General features: G+C 43.3%; 1 protein-coding gene across 4 annotated transcripts in view; it reads left to right on the top strand.

Moving 5' to 3' along the window:
• Positions 1-12778, top strand: part of CAP1 (cyclase associated actin cytoskeleton regulatory protein 1) — a 31553-nt gene that overhangs the window by 17881 nt on the left and 894 nt on the right. For all 4 annotated transcript variants that reach the window (XM_073665615.1, XM_073665616.1, XM_073665618.1 and 1 more), the window contains exons 10-12: positions 3623-3746; positions 3825-3907; positions 12631-12774. In XM_073665615.1, the coding sequence (XP_073521716.1) occupies positions 3623-3746; positions 3825-3907; positions 12631-12774 (351 nt within the window). The remainder of the gene's footprint in view (positions 1-3622; positions 3747-3824; positions 3908-12630; positions 12775-12778) is intronic.

Here is a 12778-nt window from a genome sequence, read left to right on the forward strand (position 1 = left end):
CACAATACTGTTTGGGGGGTATCTTTCAGATCCATACATTTGAGCAGGTTGCAATATCTCCTTCCTCTATTTACAGACAAACATGCCAACTGGGCATATAAATTGGGGAGGCATAGGTGGAAATGAGCATTTACTGGCAAATTCTGTCAAAATTGAACAAGGATTTTGAGTGTTATTACAGCTCAACTCAATTCACTTATTTATTTTACTCATTTATATAGCGCCATTAATTCCACAGCGATTAGACATTATCATCGCTGTCCCCATTGGGGCTCACAATCTAGATTCCTTATCAGTATGTCTTTGGAGTGTGGGAGGAAACCGGAGAACCCGGAGGAAACCCACGCAAACACTGGGAGAACATACAAACTCCTTACAGATGTTGTCCTTAGTGGGATTTGAACCCAGGACCCCAGCGCTGCAAGGATACAGTGCTAACCACTGAGCCACCCTGCTCAGTGGGTTTGAGTTGCAATCCAAGGAACAACCCATGGTCAGGGGTAGCAATGATTTTGAATGAAAGCAGTCATGTTTTCCCACACACACACACATATTAGCCCCTTAATGACTGCTGGTATGCCTATGTACTGCAGTCATTAAGGGACCTTAATTCTCAGCGCCACTTTTTTACAGCACTGAAATTTAAAAATGCAGCAGGTGTCAACTGTATATTATAGCTGCCCTGCTGCTTTGGCTACAATCTGTTTTAGTACGGATTGCAGCCGTTTAAGCCCCTAAGTGTCGCTGTCAATTGACAGCGGCATCTAGATGGTTAACAAAGGGAGAGGGCTTCGTTATTAACTCTTCTGGGATCCAGTGATCGTAATTGTGGGTCCTGATAGTTGCCATGACCGTAGCCAAGTAATTGCCTTGGGGTTTGGTGGCCTGGTAGACCCTGCTTATATGGCAGGGTCTATTAGGCTGTGTCACTGTGAAACTGACAGGTCTCATGCACTGCAGTACTCAAGTATTGCAGTGCAGGACATCAGCAATCATGGTGGAAAATATTCAATCTCAATAATTTTCACTTAGATTCCTGATCTCATGCACTGCAATAGTTAAATTTCCCAAAATAGACGAATCCCCTGACAGAACCATTCACTATAATAAGGTAAATGGAGTTGTTTTGGACTCAGTCTAGACTCTTTTCCGGCGGTCTCCCATCTTTTTAGTGCACAAAAGTGTGATCAAGCTTAGTTGCGTGCATGCCTAAAAAGACAGCACACCAGTACAGAGGTTAGAGTTATACGAAATTCCTTCTGACTCGTTATGATTCCATTGGGAAATCTCATTTTTTGGAAACCCGGATGTAACTGCTCAGTGTAGATCACAGGGTAAATATCCCTATATAAAAAATTAAAAAAGCCCCAGTGGGCTCCATCATCAGTCAATTGAAAAAAGTGGGTTTCCGTATTACTGGCAAAACAAAATACCTGGAAAACTGACACAACCCTCCCCCCTACCTCTCCCCAAAAAAAATACTGACCCCTGCACTCCCAGATTCCAATGGCCCCCCCTCCCTTCTGAGTCTTGCAGTTATTGCCCACGTTTGGCATTACTTTAGCGGGAAGAGCCAACTTCACAATATATGGGGTGAGTATCTCCTGAAGCACAAACTGAGCACAACGGCCCCAATTCATCAAAGCCTTTACACCAAAAAAGGGGTGTAAAAACTTTTGAAAAGATGCAAAAGTTTGGCAGAACCAAACCAAGTTTGGTTGCACCAAAATTTTGCAACTTTTGGTATTGTCGCAACAATTTCTCCAAGCTCCACCAAAATGGGAGTAGCTGGCCCACACAGGGACGGAACTCCACAGCTCCTCTAATTCATGATGAGCTGTGTTGGTCTGATTGCCGATAATCTCACACCAGTCTCTGACTAGTGAGATTTCTGGCTTGGCGCACGCCACTTGTCATACAGTCCAGACTCATGAAGAGGCGTGCACTAGGGTTGAGCGAGTATGTTCTGTCAGAGTATGCTCCGGCCGAGCTCCGAGTATTTATAGCTGCTCGGTGATATGTTTGAATCGCTCCGTGTGCATGATTTGCAACTGTTTGACAGCTTTATTACATGGGAGGAATGTCTATTTCTTACACATTCCTCACATGTAATAACTGTCAAACAGTTGCAAATCATGCACACGGGAGCGATTCAAACATATCACCGGGCAGCTGTAACTACTCGATACTCGGCGAAAGGGTTAATAGAACATACCTGCTCAACACTAGCGTGCACCCCTTCATGAATCAGGAGCATCTGATTCCAACATTCCCCATCATCAAAACCAGCAGAGAAATCCCCGATCTTGATGAATTGGGGCCAATGTATTTATTCTGTAGCATCCACTGCATGCTTTTTTTTTTTTTTTTTTTTCTTTTCTTCCTCTTTTCTGGAAAATAGTCACTGCACACGATGAATTAATCAAGGGATCTAGTTTAGAAAATGGGGTCACTTTGGGGGCTTTTGTCCTTTTCAAGCACCTTTAGGGTCTCTGCAAATGGTGCCTGCATATTATTCCAGCAACTCTTCATTGCAAAAGTAAAATATCTCCCCTTCTAATCCCTGCTGTGTGACCAAACAGCAGTTTCCAATGACATATGGATTTGGGAGAAATTGGAAATTAAATTGGAAGCACCTGTGGGTTCAAAATGTTCCATACATTCCTAGATTAATTCGAGGAGTCTAGTTTCCAAGATGGGGTAACTTGTGGGGGGTTTCTGTTTTTGCACCTTGTGGAGCCAAGAAATGCAACATGACATCCAGTCTATTCCAGCAAAATTTGCGCTCCAAAAATCAAATGGCTCTTCTTAACCTCTGAGCCCTGCTGGGTGCCCAAATAGCAGCTTTTGACCACATATGGGGTATTGCCACGTTCAAGTGAAATTGCACAACAAATTGTGGGGTCCAATTTCTCACCTTACCCCTTGAGAAAATGAAAAACTTGAGGCTAAATCAATATTTAGTGAAAAGTTGAGTATTTGCAGCATATTTTTCTGTTGCAAAAAAAGTGTTGGCAGGAAAAATGCTGTATAAAATATATGCGGTTTTGATGTTTTTTCCCATTTTAACAGGTGAAAACGCTACAAAAACTCTGAAAGAATTGACATGATGCAGGTTTGAGAAAACGCTTTGGTTCACATCTGCAAGGAGACAATATGCTGCATGAGATTTCAGAAATCTCATTCACTTTGCTAGTACTGTAAAACACGGCACAAAAACACTAGGTGTGAACAAGCCCAAAAGGTTTAAAGTTGGTCAAGTGCACATCTATTTTATGTATATAGGAACTCCTGATAGATTGTCAGGGGAGTGTAGATCAGGCAGATTGAATTGAAGTGCCCAGTCCTTTTGTTCTCTGGGAACACAAGTCGCTGCCAGATGACTTGCAAAGGCTTTCTCCCAAATAAAAACACATTAAAGCTCTGTCTCTACAAACCATTGATTGGCCAATATTTTTTTATGGTGTATGGACACCTTTAGACAAAGCCTGCAATCCAGGTATAGCATACCAGAAGTCGCACCATCTCTTTATGGTGTTAAACTCCTAGCGCCATCCACCTACTGAAGACCATTGGCTATAAGGTTGACACTCACATTCATACAAACTGTCTGTCTTCACAGGAAAACCAGGACAATGCATCCAATCTGGTGATAAGTGACACTGAGCTGAAACAGGTGGTTTATGTATACAAGTGTGTAAACAGCACCCTGCAAGTCAAGGGAAAGATCAACTCCATTACTATAGGTAAGTAAGCAAACAAAAGGAAAAAAATATATAGTTCTACTTATTTCTTAGTCTTATACCTGTGTTAAATCCCTGCAGACAATTGCAAGAAGCTCGGCTTAGTGTTTGAAGATGCAGTAGGTATTGTGGAAATCATTAATGCTCGTGATGTTAAAGTGCAGGTACGATTTTATTTTTTTTTTTGTATACCTTCAGTTTGTGCTTTGACTATTGCAGCGAAGAGCAGAGTAGCCAAACTTAAGATTGTCGTGTATCTCTGAAAGTGAAGGCTACTTTTCTCTGCTGCTGTAGCTAATGGGATGAGAGTTGGTGGCCATCACTGGCTGTCAGTTTTGCTTTAAAGCTTGCCGCTTAAATTATGATATTGCCGGAAGAACATGGGGAAATTCATTTTTCCTCAAACATAGTTATTGACCAACAGAGTATTAAAGGGATGGTCCAGGTTTGGGATGAAAGTCTCAGTTGCATTGAATGTGGCCAAATATATGCAAATCACATAATTCACCGCCCACTCTTGCCACTAGCAACAGAGAATCCTGACTGTGTGCGGTGCACACACTGTAAGGATTCAGGAGTCAGCAGTCACATAGTGAATGTACACTTTCATCCCAAACTTGGACAGCCCCTTTTAAACTGTATAAAAAGCGATATTGCAAGTCTATAGTTTGCCTTATAGTTGCACAAAAGTAGATAATCAGACTTTGCAGACTAACCCAGTTCTAGAAAATTATAGTGGTCAATAGTAAATTGTAGTGAACAGAATTTAACTTGCCGCATTTTTCCTCGACTATTTATTTAAATACACTTTTTAGCAAGAAAAATTGTTGCTAAAAAGTGTGTGCATTATTATTTATTATAGGGCCATTAATTCCATGGCGCTTTACATTTTTAAAAGGGGTATATATGGCATACTATAATTTGACCAAAAATGAGTCAGCGACTGGTACAGGAGAGAGGACCCTGCCCGCGAGGTCTCAATCTACAAGGGATGGGAGAGGATACAGTAGGTGAGGGTAGAGCTTGGTCGTACAGTGGTATGGTGGACCGAGTGTTTCTGCAGGTTGTAGGCTTGTTGGAAGAGGTAGGCCTTCAGGTTCATTTTGAAGGTTTCCATAGTAGGCGAGAGTCTGATGCTTTGGGGTAGAGCGTTCCAGAGTAGGAGCGATGCACGGGAGAAATCTTGTATGCGATTGTGGGGAGTAGAGAAGATAATCTTGTGAGGATCGGAGGTTGCGTGCAGGTAAGTACCGGTAGACTAGGTCACAGATGTATGGCGGAAACAGGTTGTGGATGGCTTTATATGCAAAGGTTAGGGTTTTGAACTGGAGTCTCTGGGCAATGGGGAGCCAGTGAAGAGATTGACACAGAGGAGGGGCTGGGGAATAGCGGGGGGACAGGTGGATTAGTCGGGCAGCAGAGTTTAGGATAGATTGGAGGGGTGTGAGAGTGGTAGAAGGGAGGCCACAGAGCAGGAGGTTGCAGTAGTTGAGGCGGGAGATGATGAGGGCATGCACTAGTGTTTTTGCAGATTCGTGGTTGAGGAATGTGCGGATACGGTAAAATATTTTTCAGCTGGAGTGGGCAGGAAGTGGAAAGGGCTTGGATATGAGGTTTGAAGGAGAGATCAGAGGCAGCGAGCTTACTTGACTGAGGAGAGTGGACAGCCGTTGACTTTGATAGGTCAGATTGGGGGGGTTGAGCAAGATGGTGGAAAGATGATGAATTCAGTTTTATCCATATCAAGTTTTAGGAATCTAGCAGAGAAGAATAAAATAGCGGACAGACATTGTGGGATTCTGGTTAGTAAGCAGTTGATATGAGGTCCAGAGAGGTAGATCTGTGTGTCATCCGTGAGACGCTATGAGCTGTCCCAAGCCGAAGGTGTAAATGGAGAAGAGCAGGGGTCCTAGAACTAAGCCTTGGGAAACACCGACAGGGGGTGAGGTGAGGAGGTGGTGTGTGAGTGGAAGTCGCTGAATGTCCGGTCTGTGAGGTATGAGGAGATCCAAGATAGTGCCAAGTCTGTGATGCCGAGAGATGAGTCTGTAGTAAGAGGGAATGGTCTACTGTGTCAAAGGCAAATGACTGGTCCAGAAGGAGAAGAACAGAGTAGTGTCGCTTGGATTTGGCGGTCAGTAGGTCGTTGGTGACTTTAGTCAGGGCAGTTTCAGTAGAATGGGTGCGGTCGGAAGCCAGATTGGAGGCGGTCAAAGAGGGAGCAGGAGGAGAGGTGGGAGGACAGCTCAAGATGGACATGTTGTTCCAGTAGTTTTGAGGCATAGGGGAGAAGTGATATGGGGCAATAGCTAGACAGAGAGGATGGGTCAAGGGATGGCTAATTGAGGATGGGTGTGATTGAGGCATGTTTGAAGCATGAGGGGAAGACACCAGTTGCTAGTGACAGGTTGAGAGGGTGGGTTAGGGTTGGGATGAAGACTGCGGTAAGGTTTGGGATGAGGTGGGACCGGATTGGGTCAAGTTCACAGGTGGTGAAATGTGACTTGGAGAGTAAAGAGGAAAGTTGATGTTCTGTGATGGTGGAGAAGCTGGTTTTGGAGGAGAGTTGAGTAGATATGAGAAGGGACTGTGGGCACTTGTAGCAACAGCTTTGTCTGATGGTGTCAATCTTCGGCTTGAAGAATGAGGCAAAGTCTTCAGCTGAGATGAGTGGGAAGGGAGGAGGTGCTGGGGGACGGAGGAAAGAATTGAAAGTACTGAATAGCTGTTTAGGGTTGTGAGACAGGGAGGATATGAGAGATGAGAAGTATGTTTGTTTTGCTGCAGTGAGTGTGGACCTGAAAGTGGTGAGGGCTTGTTTGAATTCGATGAAGTGCTTGTTGGAGTGGGACCTATTCCATCTCCGCTCAGCAACCCTGGAAGCCCGTCTCAGTTCTTTAGTCAGGCTGGTCTGCCAGGGTTGCCTGTTGATTGTGCGAGCTTTGGTATGTGTGAGGGGGGCAACTGATTCAAGAGCTGCAGCTGTTGGTGTTGTATAAGGCGGCAGCATCATCTGCATCGTGTAAGGAATTTGTCTGTAAGAGGGAGGAGGGATTCAGAGAGTTAAGTGTAGGTTGAGGTGTTTAAGATTTCTGTGAGGGTGTGCAAGTTTCTGGATTGGGGATTGTGGACCTGGAAAGGGGAGAGAATGTGAGTAAGTTGTGGTCAGAAAGAGGGAGAGGAGAGTTAGAGGTTGGATAGGGAACAGAGGCAGGTGAAGATGAGGTCCAGTGTGGGAGCTGAAAGACCATTGAGCAAGGCCAAAGGAGGAAGTGAGGAATAGAAGCTGAGACTGATGAGTGGGAAGTGTCAATGGGGATGTTGAAGTTGCCCATGATAGTGGGAATGTGAGCAGAAAGGAAGTGAAGTAGCCTGGTGGTGAAGTGGTCTAAGAAGGCGGTGTAGATGACAGCCAGTTGGAGGGGGAGTAAATGTGCACGCAGTGCACTTCAAAAGAGGGGAGAGTAATGGAGGGTGACAGTGGGATATGTGAGAAGGAGCAGTTATCTGACAGGATAAAGCCAACTCCTCCACCATGCTTGCCGCTGGGGCGGGGGGTGTGGGAAAGGTGGAGTCCGCCATATGAAAGTGCAGCTGGTGAGGCTGTGTCAAAGGGGGTGAGCCAGAAGTGTGCATCTTCTAGTCCAGACACAACTTCCTATGAACAAGCAGAATTCTGACATGGCATCCATTCTGATCGCTGAAAGAAATGCCCAGTAACACTGATTTCTTCTCCTGCTCAGTAACTGCGCTTCAACTCAGAATTAGTTGAAGGTCCTTTACATCAGGGTTCCCCAACTCCAGTCCTCAAGGCCCACCAACATGTCGTGTTTTCAGGATTTCCTTCGTATTGCTCAGGTGATAATTACATCACCTGCACAAGCCATAATTCCATCACCTGTGCAATACTAAGGAAATCCTGAAAACATGACCTGTGGGCCTTGAGGACTGGAGTTGGGGAACCCTGCTTTACTTGCCTGGAAGGAACGTAAAATGTGGTGGTATATGCACTTTAACCGGTTCCCGACCGCCCACTGTAGATAAACGTCGGCGCTTGCTGGGCTCTGTGCAGCGCCGACGTTTAAAAACGGTGGGTGGTCTCGCAGCGCTCAGGACCCCCAGGGTCCTGCAAGCGCTGCGATTCCGGTGCAGAGCGTTCGCTCTGACAGGAGACATCATCGGGACCTGATTGGATCAGGTCCCAATGATGTTAACACTTTGCTATGTTCTATATGCCGCGATCTATAGTGATCGCGGCATATAGAAGATAGACAGAGGAGAGGGGGTCGTCTTGCTTACCTCTCCGACGACCCCTGATACCTTCCAGGACCTGGCGTTGCTATGGCAGCTGGAGGTCACATGACCGCCTCCAGATCTGCCATATATGGTGTCCTGCCAGGGTCAGCCTGCAGCTGAAGCCTGGCAGGAGACTCTGACTGTGAAACAGTCAGCGAAGATCTCATGTAATGTAATACATGTCTATTACATTACATGAGATCAGTGATCAGAAAAATAAAAATTAATGTCCCATACAGGGACTAAGTAAAAATAAAAATGTTTTTAAACTGTTAAAAAAAAAAAATCACAAAATAAATAAAATATTAAACCAATAAATCCCTATATTTATGCAAAACAAAAAAAAAGAACTCATATTTTGTATCGCCGCGTCCGAAACAACCCGATCTATAAAACTGTCACACTAACTCCTTCTGTGCACACCGTAATAAAAATAAATAAAAAACTGCGCAAAAAAATGCTTTTTCATCATATCACCAAACAAAAAGTGGAAAAAAATGTGATCAAAAAGCAAAATGGAAATAAAAATTGTACCGCTGAAAACGTCATCTTGTTCCGCAAAAAAAAAGCTGCCATACAGCTCCATCAGCCGAAAAATAAGTTATAGCGCTCAGAATAAAGCAATGCAAAAAAAATTTTTCTATAAAATTTTTATTGTGTAAAAGCGTCAAAACATAAAAAAATACAGTAAGTGTAGTATCGCTGTAAACGTACTGACCCGAAGAATAATGCTGCCTGATCACTTTTACCACACGCAGAACAGCATAAAAAAAAACCTCAAAAAACAATTCCTGAATTGTTGGTTTTTGTTAATTTTACCTCCCAAAAAACGGAATAGAAAGCGATCAAAAAATGTCACGTACCCAAAAATGGTACCAATAAAAATGTCAACTCGTCCCGCAAAAAACAAGCCGTCACATGACTCTGTCGGCCGAAATATGGAAAAATTACAGCTTTCAAAATATGGCGATGCAAAAACTAGATTTTGCAAAAAAAAGCGTCTTTTAGTGTGTGACAGCTGTCAATCATAAAAACCCGATATAAATCTGGTATCTCTGTAATCGCACCGACCCGAAGAATAAAGTAATCTCATCACTTTTACCACACGAGGAACGGCGTAAAAAATAAATAAAACCAATTCTTCACCTGCTACTGATTTGTTTATTATGCCTCCCAAAGATCCCAGTAAGGCTCTGCCCACATTTATCCTGCGCTCTGCGCTGAGCACTTACACCAGAGTTTCCGTGTAAATCTCTGAAATACGTGATTCAGCCGGAACCCATGACGGAAGATTCCCTGTAATGAGGCAGATATAGGCCACTGTGGATGCCGTCTGGCCTGTGATCCCACGGTGTCAGTGTTTTTAGGCGTGCATAAAAGTGCGGTTGGCCACAGTTTTGTGCACTTCTGAAAAAAAGGACACCGCTAAACAGAGGCCAGACGGAGTCCAGAGTAACTCTGCTGCCTCATTACAGTGAATGGATCCCGCAGGGGTTTCATCCGAATTACATCACTTGGAAATTTAGATGGAAACCCCAATGTAAGTGCTCAGCCTAGAGCGCCGGATAAATGTTACGTAAAATGTTCCCAATAAAAGCTTCAACTCAGTCCTCAAAAAAAGCTAGTCCCCACTCAGGTCCGTCATCTGTTAAAAATATAAGGGACTTTCAAGTTACTGGTAGCAGAAAGACTCTGGAAAAGCGAAATGGCCCTTGCCCCCCAAAAGAAATTCAGAAAATGTTGTGCTCCCAAATCCAAATGCCTATTCTACAATAATTTGTTCTCCAATTGTCAAATAGCGCTCCGTCCCCCCCAGATCTCACCGTATGGCTAAGCGGTACGATACAGCCACATATGGGGTATTGCCACTTTTAGAAGAAATTGTGTGACACATTTTGGCACCATTTTTACCCATTGCCCTGTGTGAAAATGTAAAATCTGAGGGTAAAACATTTTTTTGTGATAAAAATATAATTATGCATTTTTCACTGCCCAATGGTATAAATTTAAAAATTAAAAAACTCACTACTTCCCTAGATGAATTCCTTGAGAGGTGTAGTTTACAAAATGGGGTCATTTGTGGGGGTTTCTGCTGTTTCGGCATGTCAGCGACTCTTCAAATGTGACATGGTGTCTGCTGCCTATCCCAGCCAACATAGCGCTTCTTTCTCTTCCGAACCCTGCCGTACACCAAAGCAGTGGTTTTCCCCCACATATGGGGTATCGGTGTACTCAGGAGAAATTGCACAACAAATTTCATGGTGCAATTTCTCCTGTTACCCTTATGATAATGCAAAATTAAGGGATGAAAAACGTTTTTGTGGGAAAAATGTGAAAATTTTATTTTTACAGCTCAATATTATAAACTTCTGTGAAGCAGCTGGGGGTGCAAGGTGCTCACCACACATCTAGATAAGTTCCCTAAGGGGTCTAGTTTCCAAAATGGTGGCACTTGTGGGGGGTTTCCACTGTTTAGGCACATCAGGGGCTCTCCAAACGCAACATGGCGTCTGCTAATTATTCAGACAAATTTTACATTCAAAAAGTCTAATGGCGCTCCTTCCCTTCCGAACCCTGCAGTGCACCCAAACAGTGGTTTTCCCTCACATATGGGGTATCAGCGCGCTCAAGAGAAATTGCACAAAAAAATTTGGGGTCCATTTTTTCCTGTTACCCCTGTGAAAATAAAAAAAAAATTGGGTCTAAAGTAACATTTTTGTGAAAAAAGTTAAATGTTAATTTTTTTCTTCCACATTCCAAAAATTCCTGTGAAGCACCTGAAGGGTTAATAAAGTTCTTGAATGTGGTTTTGAGCACCTTGAGGGGTGCAGTTTTTAGAATGGTGTCACTTTTGGGTATTTTCTCTGTCATAAAGGCCCCTCAAAGTCACTTCAAATAAGATGTCCCTAAAAAAATGTTTTTGTAAATTTTGTTGGGAAAATGAGAAATCGCTGGTCAACTTTTAACCCTTATAGCTCCCTAACAAAAAAAACTTTTGGTTCCAAAATTGTGCTGATGTAAAGTAGACATGTGGGAAATGTTATTTATTAACTCTCTTGTGTGACATCTCTCTCTGATTTAAGGGCATGAAAATTCAAAGTTTGAAAATTGCAAAATTTTCACCAAATTTCCGATTTTTTTCACAAATAAACGCAAGTCATATCGAAGAAATTTTACCACATGTCACGAAAAAACAATCTCAGAATCAGGGGGATCCGTTGAAGCGTTCCAGAGTAATTACCTCATAAAGTGACAGTGGTCAGAATTGAAAAAATTGGCCCGGTCACTAAGGCAAAAACAGGCTCTGGTGCGAAGTGGTTAAAGGGGTTGTCCAGTCCAAATTGACAAGTCTGTAGTCACTCTGTGTGATTGCAGACTTATGAATCTCCCCAGCACGTGCACTCGCTGGTTTCTAAGTCGGGGACTGGAGGGTATGTATGAGTTATACATACTCCTGGGCAGAAGCAGTCTAGTGGGCGCGGCCTCGCTCCATACACTTGTATGGAAGCAGGCTGCACCCACTGGCTGGGGGTATGTATAACTCGTACATACCCTCCAGTCCCTGGCTCACAAACTTGTGAATCCCTTCAGCGCACAGTGCATGCGCTGGGAGGATTCAGAAGTCTGCAGGTACAGGGTGACTGTAGACTTATAGATTTGGACCAGACAACCTATTTAAAATCACCACGTTTATGTAGTGTGAAGATGGGAATAAATCTGAGTACTATATCCATACCTGGACCTGCTCCAGCAATGTCTGTTTCTGTTGCCAGGTGCCACTGCATTCACTGTGGGTGGCACTGTTGATGTAGGAGGCGGCATTATAAGCATCACTGGGTGGCACACGCGATGTCCAGCTAAGCAGTGTGACTGTGTGTATATCTGTGTACTGATGAGTATTTATAACATACGTGCTGCAGAGAAACACTAAAAATAGATCTATTGCCCCCTATTCTACACTAGTGCATTGATATTAGTGATATTGACAACTCCACTTCTTTGCACCGCCAGGGAAGTTTGAATCCATGGGAAATAGGAAAAAAAACATCTTCTGACATCTAAATCTGGGGTGTGTATTCTAGTAAGGTGCAACATATAGTTAAAAAAATAAGCATCTTATGCAAATAGTTTTGAGTAGAAATAATTTACTGCTTTGTGTGTACATCCCTATGCAGGCCAATGTATTTCCATGGTTTAAAACTACATACAGACCCAGTATAGTCTAATCCTACAGTCACTTTCACTCATTACTTACTTTTTGATAATTTACAGAATGTAGTCTGATCCATTTATCCTCAGCTTAATGCAAATATACAGTTTTTTGTTGTTGTTGTTTTTTTAAAGTCTGTTACTGTGTAGACACTGGTCTGCATGGGAACTGTGAACCTAAAAAAATGAACTTAGTAAATCATCTTCATTAAAATAAGTGTTAGATGTATTTGACAGTTGAGCAGAAAGATTCATCGGACCAGACAGCGCCCTGTGAACCTCCTCCAATCAGCCAGAGCCTCATCTGATTAGTAGGCCGGGTGTAACGTCATCATTCACCATACACAGTGTAATGATTTACAATTGTTTTTATTTTCCTTAGGTGTTGGGTAAAGTGCCAACAATATCCATCAATAAGACTGATGGCTGTCATGTCTACCTAAGCAAGGACAGCATTAACTGTGAGATCATCAGCGCCAAATCGTCAGAAATGAATATTTTGGTCCCAGGCAGTGGAGGGGAATTTGTAA

The sequence above is a fragment of the Phyllobates terribilis genome, unplaced genomic scaffold (assembly GCF_046119375.1).
Source record: "Phyllobates terribilis strain yellow unplaced genomic scaffold, ASM4611937v1 Scaffold_2__4_contigs__length_985480577, whole genome shotgun sequence".
NCBI classification, from domain to species: domain Eukaryota; kingdom Metazoa; phylum Chordata; class Amphibia; order Anura; family Dendrobatidae; genus Phyllobates; species Phyllobates terribilis.